The following is a 23686-nucleotide window of genomic DNA, read 5'->3' as shown; positions in this document are numbered from 1 at the left end:
TTTGTGCTCCATCTTTTATTATGTTTGGTACTATTTAGCACCATCTTTAGTTCACCGACAGGAAAAGTAGACATTACATGTATTTTCTACAATGCCTCATTACAAAGTAAAAATGTGTACGTTTTATTTATGCTTATTATAGTCACAAAAGACATTTTCATTCCAGTGTAACCCATCTAGTAAAGATAGGTAACTGGTTTATTAGGGCCTTGATCCTGCAAATTACTTCTCCCAGACAGACCTCTGTGCTCCATTGCAATTAGGGCTGCTGGCACGAGTGCACCTGGCATGGCTATGATTGCAGGATTGGGGCCCACATTAGTCATTTGCAAAACAACCCCCCCCTTCCCCCCACAGACCACCAGTTTAGTGCTGCACAGTATTTACATACTAGGAGCCATTTTGATTCTTGAGTCAAACCCCAGATCAATCTCAAATTCATCCAGTTATCAATGAGTGCCTGTGATGAGAAAAACAGCAAAGAAGTTTCTGCTGCAGCTTCATGTTCTCATCTTCTCCATCCATGGGCGAGCTCAGAGCCATACGCTACTATTTTAGAATCCTCAAAGTAATGCTAAATGAAACTATAGGACAGGAAAGTTTTTTTTTTTTTTTTAAATGAATGCAGTTCACTGGGAGAGAAATGCTGAAGGTGGAATGTCTCCAGTGAGAACTCGTGGCAAAAATATCCAAACTAACATGAAACAGGCCATTGTTCTAATTACATTCACAGGACAAAAAAAATTCTCCAGTGACAAATTCTAAATGCATTGTTTGATAATGTCTTGGAAGTAGAAAGAACTGAAAGCTAGAATACATTGAATAAGAGCCTGCCATCAGAGCATGAGCCAGACTCTTAACATTATTAATGTAGTTTGGCTAGGCGTCAGTGCTACTGTACAACTAACATTTAAATGAAGGCCAGTATTTTTCATAGATTCATAGAATTTACGGCAAGAAGGGACCATTAGATCATCTAGTCTGACCTCCTTTATATTACAGGCCATTAAATTTCACCCACATATGCCTGTACTGAGTCTAATACCTTATTTGGCTAAAGCATATCTCCTGAAAAGGCATCCAGCCTTGATCTGAAGATATCAAGAGAGGGTGGCTCCACCTTCCCTTGGTAGTTTATTTCAATGGTTAATCACCAACACTGTTAACAAAAGTTGTGCTTAATTTATTGTTTGAATGTGCCTGGTTTCAGCTTCCAGCCACTTAAGTAAAAATGTTTCTTCTTGTCAAATAGTTTTTAAAAATATGATGCACACCTTTACTTCATAAACCAATCAGATATAAACTTTATCAGTTCATTCTCTGCTGAACTGCATTTATTTGCAAGGGTAGTTTACATTAGAAATTACACATCCTAAGTGGTGTTCTGTGGAGTTGCAAAAAAAATTCCAGAACCAATTCACTTCCATGTCTTCAAGTAGCACACCATTTTCTGCATAAGCAGGCGGTAAAATTAGAATCAGTGAGATCCTCCACCTCCTTTTCCTCGGTTCTTAGACCTCATTTCATGCCAAGCCTTCACCAGTGGTTCTCTGTTCTTCCATATGAGTTCATGGCCATAAGTTACATACCACCTGAAAACAAAAACAAAATTTCAACTGAAATTAGATCATGCAAAGCTAAAGTTAAGAAAGAGATAGAACAATGATAACTGCAATATCTGTTAAACAGCGTAATAGATGGGATAACCCAGAAGAAGCAGTAATAGAAATTAATAGGGTAAGTAAGTTTGATAAGCTTTTGGAAGAAAACACCAACAACTTTAGGTAAGCTTTCTGGTTCCATTTACTCCTAATAACTTACACAGTTCTGCATCAGAGGGGTAGCCGTGGTAGTCTGGATTTGTAAAAGCAGCAAAGAGTCCTGTGGCACCTTATAGACTAACAGACGAATTGGAGCACGAGCTTTCGTGGGTGAATACAATGCATCCGACGAAGTGGGTATTCATCCACGAAAGCTCATGCTCCAATAAGTCTGTTAGTCTAAGGTGCCACAGGACACTCTGCTGCTTTTACACAGTTCTGTACTTCCACCTGCCCCCATGTAGTTGAACAGTAGTTAGCACCTCAAATTTCTATCTCCTGTAGCCAAAAAAAATTGCACCAAGTACTACTCCACTTAAAAGAATATTAGAGTATAGTATATATTGCTTATGTCAATGCATTCCAACTATATTGCCGTAGAGGCATTTCCTGATATGCAAATGAGCTCAGAAAAAAAAATCTAGAATAGTCTCACTTCATTTGAAGCAAACTGCCTCCTCTAACTGGATGGGTGCAGAAGTAATCCATTGGAAGTAATTTTTCTGGCATAACACACAGACATTTAAATGAACATCAGCACCATGCATTAGCAGAAGATTATGGTGAAGTTAGGGACCATGTAAGGGAGAGACTGACAGTGCTAGATGAACCCAGGCAGAATGTTCTCCCCACAGTTCTTTACGAATGCATCTCAGTCCTGACTTGCAATAGCACTTTTGTACCAGCCCTCAACTTCTGCTGAACAGACTGCCGGTCACACCAAGCTATGTGGAATGGACAATTTTCTACAAGGGATTATGCACATAACACAATACTCATTTCACCTGTGACCTAATTAGAATACAAACCTAGGTCTTCAATGGTGAAGTGACTGGACTGATTATTTACAAGTCTAATGAGTGGGTCTGTGTGAGGGAGGGACAGCAAAGGAGAATGGGAATCGGTCAGTGCACATGTGCTTTTGAGACCACTTTTACCCCAGTTGCCTTAATTTTCTCTCTCCTGTGTGTAATATCAGAGATCTGTCAATGGTGTGTGTAGAAGCTGTATTATAATGAACACTGATATAGACAAATCAAGATGATATGCTAACACCAAATGCTTTAGTCAGTGATTTAAGAGAAGAGGTAGTGAGGAGAATGCGGTAGCTCAGAATTTGCTAGTGTTAAGGAGTCCAACAAACAGCAAAGAGAAAGAAACTAAATTTGCAGGGCAAGATGAAAGCATTCACTGATTCTTTTAGATTCTATGAGTTTCTAACTGGCCATTTTTAGATAAAAAGAACAATCATTCTGATTACAGTGCTGTCAGCTAAGAGGCATGCGGAAGGGGCTGAAAGGGATAATTTATAAGTTTCTTCAGGACTTTTTAGATGTTTTGATGAGCTAGTTGCAAAACTGCTGGGCAAACTTTTGCCATTTGCATTGAGTTCTTCGTGCTCTTATACAGCTCCACTAAGTATCAAGTAGGGTTTTATTTTAAGTGTAATAAGGTTCTTACTGTTAAGGGTGTAAGTTAGACCAGTGGTTCTCAACGGGGTGTCCATGGACCCCTGGGAGTCCGCAAGCCAGTTTCAGAGGGTCTGCCATGCAGGGCTGGCATTAGACTGACTGGGGCCCAGGGCAGAAATTTAAGCCCCGAGCTCCCCTGCCCAGGGCTGAAGCTGAAGCCTGAGCATCTGAGCAGTTTTTATAGCATGTTATTTTGGGGTGGTGGAGAGCGAGAGCCTGGGGAGGGGCTCAGGAAGAAAAAGGTTGGGAACTCTGGAGTTAGACAAGACCAGAGCTCTATCAGAGCAAAGAACAGAGAGACAGATTAGGTAATTAGTTCAACACCTCACCATGCCGAATTGTTTCCTACATTTTCTAGTGCTTCAACCCAATTAGCGATAATCTTTGAAGGCTTCACACAGGGAGACAATGCAACCAAACGAACAAAATTACTAGCTTTTCAATGGAATTTGACCTAGCAGATCTCACAGTTGCTCACTAGCCCACCCAAACTGATAAGAAGAGATACATTGAGACATGGGAAGTTTTACTGAGCTGTGCAGTTGAAAAGATGTTTTCATTAGTCCAGTGTGTCCTCCATTAAACTAATGCACCAGAAGGTTTTAAATATTTTCTCTTTTTCAAATACAGAATTGTTTGCACATAATCAATAAAGTTAATAGATAACAAAAACTTACATTCCAAATAGAGCTCCCCCAAGATGTGCTGCATGGTCAAAAAATTTCCAACCCAAAACAAGTCCTGCGGTGTCCATTGCAATAATGGCTTTTAAAGCCTATAAATGAACAAAGCATTGTGTGAGCAGAATCTGCAGCAGTCTCTAATATCCAGCAGTAGGAATGTGTCATATTTACCATTAAGCAAACATTTAAATAACAGAACATTCTCTATGACATGCAACAATACTTACTACGTAAATAAAGATTTCTCTTGAGACAGGAGCAGACTCTAGCCCTGCTGTTTTCTCACCAGACAATATACATGAAGTCTACTTCTACCAGAAGCCACAGAATAAAGGAGGCTAAGAATGTGGCAGTAAATATAATTTAATTAAAATATTCTACAAACCTAAAATGTGCATTTATTACATTTTAAAAACATATCAGCTCTATTGCAACGTCAAGCCAGAAGAGGAGGTAAATCACTAGTAAAAAGGAACATTACATACAGATCACACCAATCAAGGAAGTGTGGCAAATATCTCATTCACAGGTCAGTTCTATATAAGCCATAATCATTCTATGCAGTAACAGCCTAGATTTGTGTCTGTGCTCCCAAATACTGCCCCCTCCAACCATGTTGGTATGCACCTCTGCCTCTACTAGATGGAAGGTGTGGGACAGCATCCTCAACCTCTCGCCCACTGAGTATTTACTACTAGTACCGATGCTGGATGAAATATCAGACCTATTTAAGAGTAGAAGAACAGGGTATTCTAGAATGGTTATTACTGTATAAGCAGAAGTACTGATAACAGTATGTCACCCTTTAGTGGATGCAATTTACTAACTATAAGCCCTAAGACTTATACAAGTGTGCATGTTTCTTGGGTTATACACTAGCAGTAACATGGAGAAACAGTTTGCATATTTACCACAGTATTAACTAGAATAATTAGTACCTAATTATATGTACTCAGCGATAAACTAATTGCCTTCAATTCTGAGAGTCAGAATTACATTCTCACATTTGGACTATTATGGTTAAAGGGTTTTTTTGTGGCCACAGTGTAATTAAAGAAACAGTGGGTGAGGTGATATTTTATTGGACTAATATCTGTTGGTGAAAGACAAGCTTTCAAGCTATACAGAGCTGCTCTTCAACTCTGCGTAAGCTTGTCTCTTTCACCAGCAGAAGTTGGTCCAATAAGAGGCATTACCTTACTCACCTGGTCTCTCTAATATCTTGGGAGCAACATGGGTACAACACTGCAGACAAAGGATAATTAAGTTTCATGAAGGAGCTACTTTTTTTAATAGTTTTTTTAAACTCTAAAGCATGAATTAAGTTTTAGGTGTACATTAAGTTTGAAAATGTAACTAAATGATAAACTTGTTGATGGAGGCAGTGTAGGAGATTAAACTAATCTGAGGTTTTCAGTGAAATAACTCAGATACGGTTACACTGTTTTAGAGTTCGAGTGAAAAAACACCCCCCTGAGCGCTGCAAGTTTCAGCGCTGTAAAGTGCCAGTGTAGACCGTGCACCAGCACTGGGAGCTATTCCCCTCGTGGAGGTGGGTTTTTTTTAGAGCGCTGGAAGAGCTCTCTCCCAGCGCTGTGCCACAACTACACAAGCCACATTAAAGCGTTGCCGTGGCAGCGCTTTAACGTTTCCAGTGAAGATGTGCCCTAGGTAGGAGGTTAGAAAAACTCATTAAATAAACTAGTGGCATTAGTGTCTCAGGGTGTAGCTAAATGATTTTTAAAACCTGTTTCAGGAAAGAGATAATTGAAGCGTTGATGCAAACTACAACACAGATCTGCATAAAAAACCCACAGTAAGAACAAAAGTTCCAAGACTTAAGTTTAAAGAAAGACTTGAAGGTTAGATTAGAGGTGTGTCTACACTGGTGGAGTTACAGGGCCGGCAGTTACAGCACCACTCAGAGAGCGCAAAAGGGAAACCGCTGTTGTGTGTTCACACTATCAGCTGCCTGCGCAATACCATGTTCACACTTGCAGCAGTATTCAGAGCGGTGCACTCTGGGCAGCTCTCTCACAGAGCACCTCTTCCTCTTCTGCCGCTAAGAGTTATGGGAAGATGGAGGGGGTCACGGGGCATCCTGGGTCCTGTCCCAAAGCCCCATGATGCATTACTTCACATCCCAGCAATCCCTGTGCTTCCGTCCACATTTGGTGCCATCTTTCTACAGTTTTGTACTGTGCACTCTGCTCTGCTTCTTTGGGCTGCAGGAATGGATCCTCCACTGTTGACCAATACGCTGCTTGCTCTCACTAACACATCACGAGTGGCAGCGGAGTTATTCCTTAAACAACAAAGGCAAGAGCAATTCGAGATTGATCTCGCCACGTGTAGTAGCTACGACACGAGATTGCTTGTGGCATTCACTAAGGTGCTGACCACAGCGGAATGCCGCTTTTGGGCTCGGGAAACAAGCACTGAGTGGTGGGATCACATCATCATACACATCTGGGATGATGAGCAGTGGCTGAAAAACTGTCAGATGAGGAAAGCCACATTCATGGGACTGTGTGATGAGCTTTCCCCAGCCCTGCAGCACAAGGACACAAGAATGAGAGCTGCCCTACCTTTGGAGAAGCGCATGGCGATTGCACTGTGGAAGCTGGCTACTTCAGACTGCTACCGTTCGGTCGCTAACCAGTTCGGAGTTGGAAAGTCGACCGTTGGACTTGTGTTGATGGAAGCGTGCAGGGCCATTAATCGCATCCTGCTCCAAAAGACCGTGACTCTGGGCAACATGCGTGACATTGTGGCTGGCTTTGCACACATGGGCTTCCCTAACTGCGGAGGGGCGATAACTGGCATGCATATTCCAATTCTGGCACCAGACCACCTAGCACGTTAATCAGAAGGGGTATTTCTCTTTGGTTTTCCAGGCACTTGTGGATCATTGTGAGCATTTCACGGACATTAAAGCAGGCTAGTCCAGAAAGGTGCATGCACCCATCTTTCGGAACACTGGCCTGTTCAGGAAGCTGCAAGCAGAAGATCACCGTAGGGGAAGTTGAAATGCCCATTGTGATCCTGGGAGACCCTGCCTACCCCTTAATGCCATGGTTTATGAAGCCATACACGGGGCACCTTGACAGCAGCAAGGAGCAGTTCTAACAACAGACTGAGCAAGTGCAGAATAACTGCTGTGCTTTTTGGCCATTTAAAGGCCCTCTGGCGCTGCCTATATGGGAAGCTGGACCTGGCCGATGACAATATTCCTATGCTTATAGTCGCATGCTGTATGCTCCATAATATTTGTGAAGGGAAGGGTGAAAGCTTCACTCAGGGTTGGACTACTGAGGCTTAGTGCCTGGAGGCTGAATGTGAACAGCCAGAGACCAGGGCTATTAGGGAGGCACAGCACGGGCCATAAAGATTAGGGATGCCCTGAGGCAACAATTTGAAGCTGAAAGCCACTAATATTTGTTGTTATGCTCTAGAGTGCAGTGCTTGTAATGCTAGGAGGTGATTGTGATTGGTGCAGACGATGCACCCTGAAGGTTTAAGAAAATTGCCTGTTGCTTTGCAGGACTGTTTGCTTTCAAACCAAAACAATTCTTTTATTAAAAACAACAACCGGAGGAGAGAAAGAGACAACCCCCCCCCCACATCAGCACTGAAGGGGATGAGGGAAGGGAGGGTCCCAGGAGGAGGTGGGGTCCTGGAACGGTTAAAAGATTTGTGTATGTCCAGGTATCATTTCCAACCTTCTCCTCTGGAGTACAGTGCAGTGGGTGCTGTACTTCAGCAGGGCCAAACTGCAGAGGGATGGGTGTTGAGTGCAGTGGATACTGGGAGTCCATAGTGCTGGACTGTGATAGGGGAGGAGTGGAATGTAGTGTGTACAGACTGGAACAAGGAGGTTGATAAGAGTGTGTTGGCGGTGTCTGGGGGGCGCATGGGAAAGTTTTGTGACAGCGGCTGCTGGGGAGGGCAAGTAAGGAGCTGCTTGGTTGGCAGTGCTAGTAGCACCTGAAGCATGTCTGCTTGGCGCTCCATAACGTTTAAGAGCCACTCCGTGGCTTTGTTCTGGCATGCCGTGTTCTCATTTAGGTCTCTCTTCTTGCCATCCCGCCACTCCTTCAATTCTTGTTTTTCAGCCGCAGAGTGCATCATGACATCATACAGAAAGTCCTCTTTAGTTCTTTCTAATTCTGCGCAGCCGTTCAGCTGGAGATAATAGAGAGGGAGGCTGGGCTCCCAAAGTCATATCTGTGAAGCCAAAATGCAACATTTTACAGAATCAGTATTGTTTGCGACAGACCACCAATTCAATGATTTAAAACACAGCTGCTATTCACATACCTATCAATAACTGGCTGACCCCTGGCAAGCACACAAGCCACAAGACCCCCAAAATGGTGAGTAACCACAGGGGCAGGGGAAATCAGTGTTCCAGGACCATACTGTACACTGGGCACGTGGCTCTTGGGGAGAGCCAGCACTGTAAGGGGGGGAGCGTTATCATTCCTGTCCCCACATTTTCCACAGGCTGTGTTCATTATGGAAGATATCTTGCTGCTGAGGGTGAGCTGGGAATCAAGGGAGCGTCTTCTCCAAGACTGCGGCTCGCCTGTGTGCAGCAATGGTCCTGTCCTGTCCCCCCCCTTCCCCACATGACGGCAGATTGGCACGGGAAATTTACCCTTAATGGGGCAAGAAACAAAGCAGCTCTGCCAAATGCAGCAGTGGATTGCCCAGTATCTCCAGGAGAGTTTTGTGGAGATCTTTGAGGCAGATTCCTGTGATGCGAGGGAGTCAATCAACAGCCTGTTCCACCGCTCAGAGTAGGCATGTGGTGGTATGTGCATCATACAGACATAACCCTGCTTTCTGCAACCCTCCTGCCCCCAACATCTTCTCTTCAGTGATTCCCAAAATCAAAGCCACTTACCAGGGGCCTCCTTTCCTGTTTGCACTTCACCAAGCTCCAACAGCTGTGACTGGCTAGCCTCCTCCAGGGTAGAGAAGAGCTCCTGGCTGCATGCATCTCTGACCTCCAAGGTGTCCTCTGCCTTTGGGCCCCTCTTCCCCTCCACATCCTCGTTCAAGATTTCCTCCTACTGTCTTGGTCCACTCCAACTGGCATGTGAGCCACCAAAGTATCCACAGCGGCCTTTGCAGTGGAGGTGGGGTCGACCCTGAGTATTGTGTCCAGCTCTTTATAGAACCGGCAGCTTGTGGGCGCAGCACTGGAGCAGCAGTTTGCCTCCCGCGCCTTGTGGTAGGTGTTCCACAGCTCCTTCGTTTTGATCATACACTGCAGTGTGTCCCAGTCATGGCCCCTTTCTGCCATGCATTGTGAAATCTGTCCGTAGGTATCATAATTCCTATGGCTGGAGCGCAGCTGGGACTGTGCAGCATCCTCTCCTCAAATGCTGATGAGGTCCAGCAGCTCGGCATTGCTCCAAGTGGGGGATCACCTGGTGCATGGAGCAGGCATGGTCACCTTGAAAGATGTGCTGAGACCACTGCATGCATCACCGAGCAAACAGGAAGGGGACTTTCAAAATTCCCAAGGAATTTAAGGGGTGGGGATGACTGTCACCTGAGGGCAGGCTAGAAGAGTTCAAACCGATGACCAGAGAAGTGAAAACAGGCATTGTGGGACACCTCCTGGATGCCAATCACTGCGCTGTAATCGACCAGGGTGTCTACACGGGCACCACGATGCTATAGCCCCAGCACAGAAAGCTGCATGCCTCTCGTTGGGGTGGTTTTTTTACAGCACTGCAAATGCACGGTTTCTGTGCACTAAGTGGCCTGGCACTGTGTGCACCTCGGGAGTTACAACGCAGAAAGCTGCTTTACTGCACAGAAACTTGCCAGTGTAGACAAGGCCTAAAAAATGCTTTGAAATTTAAAACTGATAGAAATCTCAGTAAACTCATTCCCTTACAGTGCATATTTTAAACCCAGTTGTCTTAAAATGGGTTTAAATACAGCAATTAAGCTATCATTACTAAAACAGTGTTCAGTAGCATACAAAAAAGATGACTATGCATCTTAACTCAGGAGTCAAGATATATGAATGAGTTTCTAAAATATATATATTTTTTAAAAGCGGGGAAAGGAAACAAAGAATGAGAATATTAAGAATATGCCACAAAAGCCCCAGGGATTTATTCCTGTTCCTAAAACTTATGTTCTTAGACACAGCAGCAGGAAGCGTCTAAAGCAGGAGACAAGCATCTACAGCAATGTGATTAGAAATGATTTTTTTTGGAAAATTAAATTCTCAGATCTGCCTCTGCAGATTTCCTCTTTCTTATTCGCCCCCAAGTTATTTTTCACACAGTTCATTTAAAAGTTGCCTGAAATAAGTAACTAGGTCCTGCAGTTTATCCCTAACAAACATAGCCATACACTATGTGGCACACTTTGAATGACAATAGGTTCCCACAGTGCATGTACACAATTTTGTTAGACTTTCTCACAGGCATTGGGTTCCCTTTCCCTACCCCCATTTTCTGCAGCTTTAAGAATTTGGTGTGAAATACACCTCCAGGAAGGAATCTAGAAGTTAAGCTCTATACAATTTAAAAAAAATAACCAAGAGACAAGCAATTGAAAACAAGCCAGATCCTTGATTGCTCTGCATCTTGTCTAGTCATTATACACGAGAACAGAGTCAGTGCAGAACTCTACCAAATGAGAGTGACAACATTTTATATCCACTTTGCATTGGTGTAAATGACTACATAAAGTTCAGAGCAACAGCAAATCAGGCCCTAAGACTTCAAGCCATGACCATGTATTTAAATAAAAATTAGATATTGTTTGTATACTCATATTAAAAGGAGACATTCAGATACTGTTGGAGTGTAGGGAAAGGAAAATATTTAAAGTATATAATTTCATCTGATATTCAAAGGCACTTACATTTCCTGCTGTAAATGTGAACATTGGAAGAAGTATGATAGCTAGTTTTGCTTCTGGCATCTTCGTACATACTGCTGCAAGGACAGTCATTATAGCTCCTGACTGAAAATACATTAAAATACATGACAGTGAGCTGAGATATTACCCAAGGGAAATTTATTTTTCAGTATGTGGACCTATTTTGCTTGCTGCCTTTCTTTTCCAATGCAGCCCTATGACAAGTCCCAAAGCACAAAGCAGTATGGTAAGTTTAGTATAGAAATAAATCAAGAAATCAGTGCTTTATTTTGAGATCTGAATGTATAAAAGCTGAAAGAATTGCTTCCTATGTCCTCATTGTCTGACCTCTAAAAAACGAGTTGTAACCTTTTCTGAAAACCATTTCATTTGTAATGATCATAAATAACCGATGTTAATATAGTGCCTTTCATCCCAATGAATTTTAGAAATATAATCTAGTACTGCTGAAATATAACTGTAGCTAAGGTGAAAGCAACCACTCAGTTTAAAGCATGCTGGACATCAGCAGATGACAACTTTTTTGGCCAAGGAAACTGGATCAAACCCCTCCTCTAACAACATAAGCCCATTGGATCTTCCAAGTCCATGCATGGACAAGACCTTAAACTGTATGTAAGTTTGTGTGGTAATATCAATACCTGATCAGTGAGAAAGTTACTCTGTAGCAAATACAAATGATTTGCAGGATAAGTGAACCATATGTATATGGCATTAATTGAAATTCAACTTATCAACTGCAGCTCTAGTTGTCCAACAAGTTCCTTCCTCCATTTGAAAAACAAAATGTTTTTTTAAAAAAACCAAAACACGATGCAAATAAAACCATAAATCTTGATCTAGCAGCAAATTCACTTTACCCTTACTATAAGTTGGTTGAGTGCCTTAAAACATCCCAAAGCTTTGTGTATTTTTATTTAGAAAAAATGTAAGCAGAAGAGAAAATAAGCATACCACTCCTGCCAACTTCAGAAATTCTACAAATTGAGTGTGCTCAAGCAAAAGTTCTATATTTTTGGGAAGGAAGTTGATGGGAAACATTTCACCAGCATTACTTGTTAATTTCTACTGTCCCTGATCGTATGATCTCTTGTGACCTCTTCAAAAAGCATACGATTTTCAATAATTAGAGCATAATTATGCATTATAGTCTCATGTAACAATCTTTATAAAACAGTGAGTTCAGTTCTACAATTTATCTGCTCAGTGACGAGATCCTGCTGCTAAGCACTAGTTTACAACCCATTAGCATTTAGCAGCATTAGTTCTGGGCTGCTGGTACCAAGGGCTTGAAAGGATGGCTCAGTTCTTGCACAGGAATGAGTGACTATTCTCAATGCTGATAACTCCTGCCTGCCTTCCCAAGCCAACATATCCCTGATTTCTAAGAAAGCTGTGGAATACAGTGCTTTGAAACTGGTTTTAGTGATGTTATGAGATATAGGATTTGGGGATTTTAAAACATGTGCTACTCACAGCTCCAAGTGATGGTCCAAATCTTCCAGTAGTTACTTTACTGATGTAACTGACAAACGTGGAGATAACACCTAAGAAAGGTGAAATTACTGTCAGAAACCATATCGGGAATGTAAGTGAGGTGCAGGAGGCGCCTAAATGTTTGCATGAGGCATCTTGTACACTAACTTTTTAACTTAATTTTTCAAGGAGGTAGGCATGGAGACTAGAAACGGTTGTAGTTTTGGCTGTCATCTCAAGGATGTCCTAAGACATTGTTAAAAACTAATAGTTCAGTGATGAAGCATGACTTTAAATTCAAGGCTTGCACTTTGACAGCCGAAAACGAAACATTCCAATGTGATTAGTGCTCTGTTCTGCAGCAGTTCTTTGGGGGCAGGGACCATCTTTTTGTTTTTTGTTCAGTGCCTCACAGTGGGGTCCTGGTCTATGACTAGGGCTACTAGATACTACGGTAATACAAATACATAATTAAAATAAGCACCAGGGTTGGCATATGACAGCCTATGGGAATGAAGAATCAGTGTCTACAGCTATATTAATCTTTCTCTCACTTCCTACCTGCATAAATATGGTCATGACATTTATTTAAAGAATTAATCTTTTGAAAAATTACCTGCAGAAAGGTACACTGCTATGAACTGCTCACGTCCCAAAAGAGAAACTATACTTGAAGAAAAACTCCACAACACATACATATTTGCAGCCATGTGGAACAAAGAGAAATGACTAAATGTAGAGAGCAGCATAGGAGAGCAAAGGACTCCTACAAGAAGAAGAAAACTAGTGGTTAATGAAGAACAAATACAGGCCATTTTAGTATTTTTATTTTCATTTGTGTGCATAAGTACTTACAACACAAGCAAGAGAAAATATAGTTATCAGACTTCTTAAATATTTCATAAGCTTTAAATGTGTAAAATGCAAGAAGTGTAATGAGCATCAGATTCAGTGTGGTGACTGCTAAAGCATACAACATTTTCTAAGAAATCGGTCACCCATGTGAAATAGTACATTAAAGATTTCCTTGTGGAGAGATTACATGGATTTTTCAAAAGCTTCCACACCATTCTTTAGAGAGAGTGGGAAAGCCGCTTTTTTTCCATTGAGGGTTGTGTCCAATTATTACTGCTTAGGTTAAGGTACGAAGGAGAATCTTAGCTTTCATTTTAAAAAATGTCTAGTCCTATTCAGTGCAGTGGTAAAGGTAAATAGATAGAAACCAATCTCTAGTTCAAAGTCTGAAAATTTCAGAGGACCCTAAGTCAACTGGGAGTCCAACTCCCATTGAAATTCAGTTAGTTGTCTAATTCCCTTAGGCTTTCCAAATCCCAACCTAAAGGCACAAGCATCTGGTTTCCACTTCTACAGTAGGAGTAAGGGGATGGGAGGTACCAGAAGAGCCTCCTCCCTCATGTTCCTCCACATCCCTGTATCTATTTTGGAAATGGACCCCAACTGCTTGTGCCTTTAGATCCTACAGTTAAAATTTTCAAGGCTATTTTACCACGAATGAAAGCTGAGATTCTCCTTCATGTGGAGAAAAGGCCAGCTCTGTGGCAAAGGACTTGTAGGAACCCTCTCATGCTCATTGGCAAGTATACAATTGTTATACAGTGATAAGCAAATGCACACCATTCTGCATGTATGGTGGTGTCCATCTCCCCTGCACTCAGGCCACTAATTCCTATCAGCAGGGAATATTAATGTTAAAAATCAAGAACAACTTTAAACAGCTTTTTTAAGAACCATAAAAATGGTTTGTTTCCTCCCAAAAGACCAGAAAGAGTACTAATCAGGACTGAGCTAGGACTTCATTCCACTATGAGAGAAATCCCCCTTTGCAAAGACATAAGCCATTTGTTGTTCCGCGTGGCACACTTGAAGATACTGGACCTTAAAACCTTGACATTATAATCTCTAGCAAAGATGTTTTTGGGAAAAAAATTATAAGTTTCTATAAATATATTATTTATAATTTACCCCTCCACAAGACCCGCCTGTTGAATTGGACGGACAGACATACTCACACATAGTACACTTACTAGAGGCTGGATTAGATGTGAAGTAAGTTATCATTGTCCGCTGCATAGAAGGGATTCTCCATAAACAGAACACAAAGACATTTGCAGCTATGATACCTAGAAAGAAAAAAATCCAATTTAGAGACAAAAGTATGAATATAACATACAAGAACAAAGCACTTGGTAGCAAAGTTTCAGAATTTCAGGGCCATGTTTAAGACAATATCTGTTTTTTTCTTTGCTACTCCCATATAAAAATGGCAATTTTAAATTTTATTTTCTGATTTTAAGAAAAATGAACTGGAATTCACAAATCTTTACACAATGAACACCCTTTTAACAGAAGTCACATTTTGTATCTAAACCAGCATTCCTTTAGTTGCACAAAATACACACATGTATACTGTCCAGTGAGTCACTTCCAAGAAATCTGCAACTAACTACAAATTTGTCTTTGTAATTTACAAACTGTTGTTTACTTACTAAGTTTTAATTCTGATTATGTTATAATTTAGATAAGAATGTAAATGATTGAGAGCAGACAGATGAAAGTTTACATCCTTGCAGGTTTCCAAGTATTTGCAGACACCTAAAACCAAATTAAAATATAGCTTTGGCCCTGGAAAGCACATAAAGCTGTTTTTAAAGATCTGAATGGTTTATATTATAAATCTGGCATTACCGGGGAGGGGAAGATAATGTCTTTCCTTGTAAAAACTTAGATTCCTTATTTTCATGACTTATCTGAAAGACTCCTGCTGAACTCAAACGAGCTGCTTTTAGCTTTAAGAGAGAGTCTATCCTATGCTACAGTGCTTTCTTATTAACCAAAGATTTCATTATGTGGTCAACAACACCAAGTTATAGAAGACCTCGACAAGGAATTTTTGCAAAATAATTCCAAATCTGTTCTGGTGCAACATGGCAGATAAGTATGTTTGAAACGTTTCAATGTACACCAGTTAAATTTACATGTAATATGTAAAAGGCCCTATTTAATTTGCAATATTGTGGAAATTCAATTTTGACAATGGGAGCCCTGGGCGGCTGCCGACAGTGGAAATTTGCGGAACAGTAACAATGGGCTTTATTACTACAAATAAGGTCCGTTATTACTTTTCTGCAATTTTCCATGACTTGTCCGCAATTCAGCCGCGATTTTTTGACAACCATCCTGCAATTCAAGTAGGGCCTTAAATATAAATATTAACCATATATTGAGACTCACCAGAGACTATGCATGATTAATTTTCCACCTCATTTTTCCAGACAGAATATTGGCATAATAAAAGCTTAAACTGGATGTTAAGAGTAATCCAAAATATTGTATAAAAACCAGTTGATGGGACCTTATATTTAGCTGAAATTCTTTAATGTGGCTATAATTGCCCTAAACATTCAAGACTTAAGTGCAATTTATTTTTAGACTACTGAGCAATCCTTTAAAATGAGGCAGAAAGTGGCTGAAACCAATTTAAATATTTTGTCCTTAAAGATTTACTTTTTCTATATAAATATATATTTTATGACAAATGGAAACACTGGTTATTTAGAGTAACAGCCGTGTTAGTCTGTATTCGCAAAAAGAAAAGGAGTACTTGGTTAGTCTCTAAGGTGCCACAAGTACTCCTTTTCTTTTTACTGGTTATTTAGGCTCCAATATGGTTAATAGAAATCTGCTCAGGTACTCAAATATTTTTACATACAGCATACATAACATGGAGCATGTTCTAGATTAAATGCCATAAATTAGCTATTTCTCATCTATTTTTCTCTTTAATCTGAATAGCTTTGTGAGATGTCTATTAATGGGATTTCAAAAATTCTGTATTAAGCAGATTCCAGGTTATTCCTGTTAAATATAAATACCTATATATTATGTAACAAAATCTGATACACAACAAGATAGCTACCTCCTGTTTGCAATATTGTGTATGCAGTCATGATACATTAACAGGAAGCAGTGAGTTTATGCTGCAACACATCAAGAAAAATTACAATATGTTTCTATTATTTCTGGTTATGGTGCATAAAATTGCATGATATTCCTTGGATGACAAAGAACATTTCCAGAAAAAGGAAAAGATAGCTATTTTACCCAGTAGTACACAGTAAATCTGCCTCTCACGAGAAAGCTGTTAACTTGAAGGACAACTACTATTCAACACAGTTTGTGCTGGTAGGCTCTGGCAAGGTTATAGAAATTCTTTACTATGCTGCTTCTGAGGGTCCCTCATGCTCAATTTTTACTGTACTTCTATACATGTAGTAGAAAGAAGATTCTAATACTGCACAATATTCCAAACAAGTTAGTGGAGATTTCATTTAACGTACAAGAAATATGTTCTGTGAGAAGGAATGGGTAGCAGAGGCAGATGGGGAATGAAAATAGCATGTACGTACAGAGATTTGCTTTGTTTCTTACAATCGATAAGCATGGTATGAAAGCCATCTATTGTGACATACTGTACCTGTTTGCCATAATTCTCTTCCTGTGAATGTCTAATACTTGTAAGCTAACACAAACCTGTCACAGTCCGCTGACCCTCACTCAGGCTATTCCACCACATGTTAACCTGAAAGAGAATAAGTAGTATTCACAGACCTCCCAAAATAGCCAGGATCTCAGAACTATTTGAAAAATCACATAAGGTTCTACTTAAATAAATACATAAAAATCAAGTTCTTTTTAACAGAAGGATTGAGTAAATATACGTTTCTAATATTCATTCTGTTAGTTTTTTTATAGAAAAGTTAATTTTCTGTTCATATATTTTTTAATATCTCTTCTTTCAGTTAAATATCCTGTTACAGAAAAAGATCCAGTCCTTACATGGTATTAAACAGCATAGCTCCACTGAATTCCAAAGAACAATATCAGTTTATACCAATGAAGATCTAGCCCACAATATTTGTTTATCTCCTAGGCTGAGCCTCTTGCTGACAGCTATTTGTGGTCTCACACCACCCACCTTTGAGAGTCCACCTTTGTGCCAGAGGTCATTTTTTACAGAAGCAGCTCACAAGATGTGACAGTCACTCCCGCTTGTATCCAGTTCAGCCCATCCCTCCCTCCATCTCTAAGAAACCCTCTAGAAAAATGTATTATGACCACAGGCAGCTCTTAAATGTGCTTTTTTCCCCTCTGTCCCCTTCTAATAGTCCCTTTTAAATACATTTTTTAAATTGTTGGTTTGATTATACTTAGTTTTAAAACACTCCGAGGTGCTACATATATTATTTCTAGAGGCTGGACAAAAAGTGACCAAATAAGATTTCAGTTAATTGTTCAAGTCATCACTCCATCTCTCCCCATTTCCTTAATTATCTGGCTTAGGATCTGGATAAACCCACATCAATATTTTCTCCCCATCATGTCCTCCAGTATGGCCATTATGCAAACATGATTTTGTGTAATACAAAAAGCCTACATGCCTTTATAAACTAGTACTGGATGCTGAATTTAGAAGGATACTTGTATTACCAGATGGAGATAAGGGCTGGGGATTTTTTAAAAATGTATTAGCAATGACATGGTAGTTTTGTTTATTATATTTTAGATAGTTAATTAGAATCCAGCAACCCTTTCCTATCAGATAGTTTAGTACTAAACTTGTTTTCTTCACAATATCTAAATACTCGTAAGGGGCAGCTTTCATGTTACATCTCATTCATATGAACACAGATGACAAGACATGCATTTGGACAGGAGTACTACAGTGTATTCAACTCACATCACGGACACAGAGGGTTCCTCTGCATCCTGCTCAGGGCACATTGCCTCTGCACCTGACACTCACCTCTACTAATAGTGGAAGAAACAGACCAGGACTAGGAATCAGATCTGCTCTACTGCTTGCCAGAGAACCAACCTCTCTGTGGACATAATGTATAGAACCCATTTCTTATATTTTAAATGAAAATATTACAGTAAAGTGCAAGTGATTGTGTTGCCAACTGATACTTTTATCATAAGTCGAGCAATATTTGGTCTTTGTCTTAAAGTCACAAATTCTGGAGTCAGGTGTTTACTTGGGAATTTTTTTTTTTTTAATGTTCATTTATAAAAATGTTTCTAGTCCTTATAATTGCAAAGAAAAGCTTGAAAACATGAAACTTAAAGGCTCAAAACCAAGAAGACAAGAATCTCATATTTATGCTTTTTAAAAAAAACTCATGATTTTTAAGCCAATTATTTTTGAACACTGAGGGTTGGCAATACTACGCTTTCTAACACGATAAAAAAGCAAGTGGCATTTTAAGATGTATTAGATATACCAAGAACTATTGGTCTCCTGTCCTTTTTTTTTTTGGTGGGGGGGGGAGCAAGAAGCAGGCTGCTATTGTATCTATTTGATAGCACTCCCAAATGTTTAGTTTTCATCTGTGCTAACTGTGAATCAGCTTCCTTTTGAATTAACATATAGCACACTGTAAACTGCAAGCCTGTCTCCCCCAGCCCAGAGAGGACTAATGCCAACCCCAAAAGTCTGTTCAGGCCCTTCCTTCAGGGTCCAGTTTCATTCTTTAAATACAAAACTCAGAGTAACACACACATTTATCCTGCAGATCGAAACAGTTTGGATGGCACCAGTGGCCTTTCCCCTTGCATCTCTTCCCACTGCTCCAGAGCCAGCCAGGGGAGCCAAATTCCTTCCTGCAGCTCTCCTAGTCCTTTATATAGGAATCAGCTGACCCATTCCCAACTGGGTCTGATAATGGAACAGGGCAGGCTGCCCAGCCCCAACCGCCCTGACCCTTAAAGGGAACAGACCATCCTCTTATGCAAACCTGTGTCATTTCTGCCATACAGCACTAATTAGAAAAGTTGTTAAAGTGCCAAGAATTTGACACTATAAAATAAGACAGACAAATATCTATTACTGTATTCAACCAATACTAGAGAGGCATCAAAATACATGCCTGATTTTTACTTTGTTGTATCCAGCGTTGACCATGTGGCAGTCGTCCAGGGTTACATTACTGAGGTAGGTCAAGCATCATATTCAGTAAAACACTAAGCACACTATTCATATGCAATACATGTTATTATAGTCCTATAATCACTGTACTGACCATATTTAAATTCACAAGATAGTTATGTTCTGTGTACCTGCTTTCTGAAGTCCCCACTTTTCTGAGGTCGTAACTTATCCATCCAATCTGCTCGAGCCTCATCAAAATAGTTCTGGACCCGGGATTTTAGGTATTCATACTGCCAAATAGCAGCTGATCCAAATGCACAACCTGTAAACTATGTAACATCAGATGCATTCAAAACCAAAGTCTAATATGGAAGACAAACTCTTATACAATTTTAGGTTAAAAAATATAGCACGTGCTCCTACTGCACTTACGTATGAATACTATTAAAAACATTCAAAAAGTGAGGTTCTCACTGAATTATATATTACATATTGTCTAATACAATCAATATTGCTAAGAGCCTTCTTTTTATGGTTATTTTGCCAGACATTGCAGGCTACTGCCTAACTGCCAGTTAGTGGCAGGATTAGATAATACTGTGCCACAAAAATCAGTAGTCTTGTTGCAAAATTTAGGGTCAGTGTGCTAAACCCTCCACTCCTTTCTACTTTGTTAGGAGAGGTCTTCATTCCCTTTCTTTCAGGCTGGAGGGAGAAGGGAAACAGGTACCAGAGGATGGGACACTGACTGGGATGCAACAGGAAAGGCACTCTGACTTTCAAGGATGATTCAAAAAGGCTGTAGAGTATACGAAAACAGCTACCAGTTTGTTTAGCTTCAGGATGATTTTTTTTTTTAACCTTACTCGGGAGAGGGAGAAGTACTGGCAACACTCAGGACTCAAGAAGAAGCTAGTTGAATAGTATATGTATGGGAAATGTATTCAAGAATATTCTCTCCCTTTGAAAGGGATAGCAGCTCCCTTAGGACTGGCAAGCAAGACACTGTACAGATTATAAAAACACAGGACTATTTAAGCAGGAATTCCCAGATTAATGGGGTAACCATTTGGTAATACTGCTCCTGGAAGAAATCCACCAAACCCACTGAAGATAGTGAGTTAAAATAGGAAAAAAAAATGTTCTGAGAAAACGGTTTTAAAAAATTAAGAAAAGGTACCTTGATGGTGATGGGTATACAGCCTCATGCAATAAGCTTCTGTGATTTTATTGCATTATTTTTAATGGAATACTCTCGTTTATCATGCACAAATTCTATTGCAGTCACCTGCACAAGTAACTCCGCATCAAAGCTACTTCTAATACATGTAACATGATGGCACAAACAATTACCCCAATTGTGAAAAAGAATGGCTTCACAAGATGCTTCAGCGAAGGGGAAGACGTATAAAAGATTGTTTCCTGTACTGGAGGAGACAGACTACTTTTGTATGGTTTGGAGCCAGTTTCTTGGTCTGGTTTTCGAGGTTCAGTCTTTTGTGGCACTCTTTTGAATCCATTTCTCTGCTGTGTATATAAAGTAAACCTGGGAAAAGAAGAAATGGGTGCCATATACAAAGTCAATGTTGACTAACTATCGCTATTTAAACCCAAACCGTCTTATTATCTAGATGTTACAGAAACTTTTTGGTAGGGAGGGGGAGATAGATCAGCTAACTTCTTTACACAACTGTAAAGAGGTGTGTTCTTCACCTGCATTCCCCTGCTTCAGGATTTACGTTGCCCTTCACAGAACGGGGAAACTAGCTATTGTGTGTTTCAGCCTCTTATTTTCCAGTCTAGCTTGCATAAGGATACGAAAATAAAATAATCATGGTATCAGCATACTAGCTAAAAGTGCTGGCAACATGATTCAACTCTGTTCCTCACTGTGTTATGAAACCAACTCAGACCATTCATTTCCCAAGGCTGGGGAGCTGCTGGGAAGCAGCTTAAGTTTCAGGCCCTGGAACGGCCAAGTTAATTTTGTGTTACTTCAAGTGTAATCCTTAATGCAGGGGTGTCCAGCCTGAGCCCGAGAAGGAGCCAGAATTTAACAATGTACACTGCCAAAGAGCCACAGTAATATGTCAGCAGCCCCCCATCAGCTCCCCACTCCCACTATCTCCCACCCACTGGCAGCCTCACTGATCAGCACCTCCTGATCAGACGTTTTCGTGGCATGGGGGGAGGGGGGCAGAGAGAGAAGTGAGGACAGGCAGGCTCAGGAGAGGGTGCGGGAAGAGGTGGAGTGGGGGAAGGGCCTGTGGGAGAGCCAGGGGTTGAGCAGTGAGCACCCCCTGGCACATTGGAAAGTTGGCACCTGTGGCTCCAGCCCCGGAGTCGGTGCCTATACAAGGAGCCGCATATTAACTTCTGAAGAGCCGCATGTGGCTCCAGAGCCACAGGTTGCCACCCCTGCCTTAGTGCATTACCTTGTTATCAAGTAATATGGTTAAAATACCACCACAGGATGGCAGTGCGCTTGAGTTAATGCTGAAGGAATTTCAACTTTGGGAATTTCCTCATTTTAACGCTCGATCTTAGCACTGCACTACCACCAAGGGACGTATGTACCGTTACAGACAGTCCTCTCACTCGGTTAAATGCCCCGGGGTGTGGGGGGGTGTCTGAGCCTGTCCTAGCCAAGGGGCGCTAGGTGCGGGCTGGGAGACCCCTAGGCCCAACACTGGCTCTAGACAGCTCGGCTCCACTCCCTGGACGGATTTTCAAGAGATTTTCCGCATTTCCTCTGAAACGCGCCCCCGGCCGAGCCTGGGCCATTTCGCGGCCGGCTGCAGAGGCAGGGCCCCGCCAGGGCACAGGGAGATGGGCAGAGGCCAGGTTGGGTCTCGCCAGTCGGAAGCCCCCAGCTCGGAGCCGGGGCGCTCCTCACACAGCACGGGGACTGCGCACGGTCCGGGACAGCCCGCAAGGCGCCGGGGCCCTCCCCACCTGCAGCCACCGGGGGCACGCCCCCGTCCCCTATGCCTAGCACCCGGACCCCCCTCCCGGCTCATCGCACCGGCCTCAGCCGGGACCCCGTCCCGGGCGGGCCGCTGCCCCCCGTACCTGTGGCCCCGAGAGCGGCGGCCGCTCAGCGCCTCTCGGCTGCAGAGCCGGACCCAGCAGCTCCACGCCATGTTCCGACCCTGGCCCGCCCCGAACCTCAAGCGCTTCCGGAGCACCCGGCAGCCTCGGCCGCCATCTAACCGGGAACAGCGCCCGGCGCGTCACAAGAGGACCGGGAAGGGCTGGATCCCGGCCATCCTACAGTGCGGGGGAGGACAGCCCTCCCCACGCACACACGCTCCGCCGTAGCTGGGACCGGGCTGGGCCTGGCCGGCAGCTACCGAGCCACAAACACTGCACGGTTGCTCACCGGACGCCATGTTGAGAGGGTTATTTCTGGTACTCCGGTCAACAACAGCCGCCATGTTGAGAAGGATATAGGCCACAGCCCACTTTAGCTGCCATGTTGAGAGGGTCATTGCCTGTCTTTCCCAGCTCGACCTCCGCCATGTTGAGAAGGGCATTTCCGGTATTGTCCGCTCAGCCTGGGCCGCCATGTTGAGAAAGTCAATACCACGTGACCACAGAGCTCCCCTTTGCCCGCCATGTTGAGAGGGGCATTTTCGAAGGCTGATGTTACCTCTTCCCCCGCCTTGGTGCTTAAGTGAAAAGCTGTTTTAAAGATGGCGGCCATCCGAAGGCGCGCAGGGCTGTGGTGTTTGTGGACCCCTGGGGAGGGCTGGAGATCCTACTGGGTCTGCTACTGAGGGGTGCTGACCCTGGGGTAGGGTGACCAGATAGCAGGTGTGAAAAATCGGGACAGGGGATGGGGGAGTAATAGGAGCCTCTATAAGAAAAAGCCCCAAATATTGGGACATCTGGTCACCCTACCCTGGGGGCTGAGAGTAGCAGCTACTGTAGGGCTGGGGGAGGCAGAAGCCCAGCAGCAGGAGAGCTTGGGCCTGGGGGAGCTCCATGGCAGCTCCTACATCCTCTTCTAGGCCCTGCAGGCCTGTGGGGCTTGAAATCTGGTGGGGCTTGGCTCCTGCAGCAAGGCCCAAGGCATGAGAGCCTGGTTGGCATAGCTAGACAGGAGGGAATCAATTTATATTGGAAAACATTGATTTCACCAAATGCACGTGCAAGCCCTGGGGGAAAATATTTCCATCAGTAACAATCAAAATGTACAGCTCAGAGAGGGGAAGAAAAATGCTATTTGGGAACATATTAGAGGTTGATTTAAGGATTTTTTACTTGTATATGTTGACAGATGATGGTGTCTGTTTTTGTGGCAAAGCTTTAACTTTTTGACTCTCGACAGCTGTCATTAAATAATTATTGTCCGACTCCCCCATAATT

General features: G+C 42.2%; 1 protein-coding gene across 4 annotated transcripts; it reads right to left on the bottom strand.

Annotated features, from left to right (window-relative positions):
- Positions 1–1304: 1304 nt before the first annotated feature.
- PARL (presenilin associated rhomboid like) lies at positions 1305–22665 on the bottom strand. 4 transcript variants are annotated; one of them, XM_073360059.1, is made up of 10 exons: positions 22388–22656; positions 20669–20861; positions 19504–19644; positions 16918–16966; positions 14412–14507; positions 12983–13132; positions 12367–12437; positions 10873–10974; positions 3970–4067; positions 1305–1592 (listed from the first exon to the last, which is right to left on the bottom strand). In XM_073360059.1, the coding sequence occupies exons 1-10, from the start codon at positions 22456–22458 to the stop codon at positions 1478–1480; spliced, it is 1086 nt and encodes a 361-aa protein (XP_073216160.1). In that variant the 5' UTR covers positions 22459–22656; the 3' UTR covers positions 1305–1477. The 4 variants fall into 4 exon arrangements, 3 of the variants coding, with proteins under 3 accessions (XP_073216160.1, XP_073216162.1, XP_073216161.1); XR_012160819.1 differs by lacking the exons at positions 1305–1592; positions 3970–4067 and adding exons at positions 8103–8202; positions 8885–9413 and having other exon boundaries at positions 22388–22665; XM_073360061.1 differs by lacking the exons at positions 1305–1592; positions 3970–4067 and adding an exon at positions 8103–8202 and having other exon boundaries at positions 22388–22663.
- Positions 22666–23686: the final 1021 nt, after the last annotated feature.

This window comes from Lepidochelys kempii, chromosome 9 (genome assembly GCF_965140265.1).
Source record: "Lepidochelys kempii isolate rLepKem1 chromosome 9, rLepKem1.hap2, whole genome shotgun sequence".
Lineage (NCBI taxonomy): Eukaryota > Metazoa > Chordata > Testudines > Cheloniidae > Lepidochelys > Lepidochelys kempii.
Note: the sequence above shows the minus strand (reverse complement) of the source record. Positions and strands in the feature narration are given on the sequence as shown.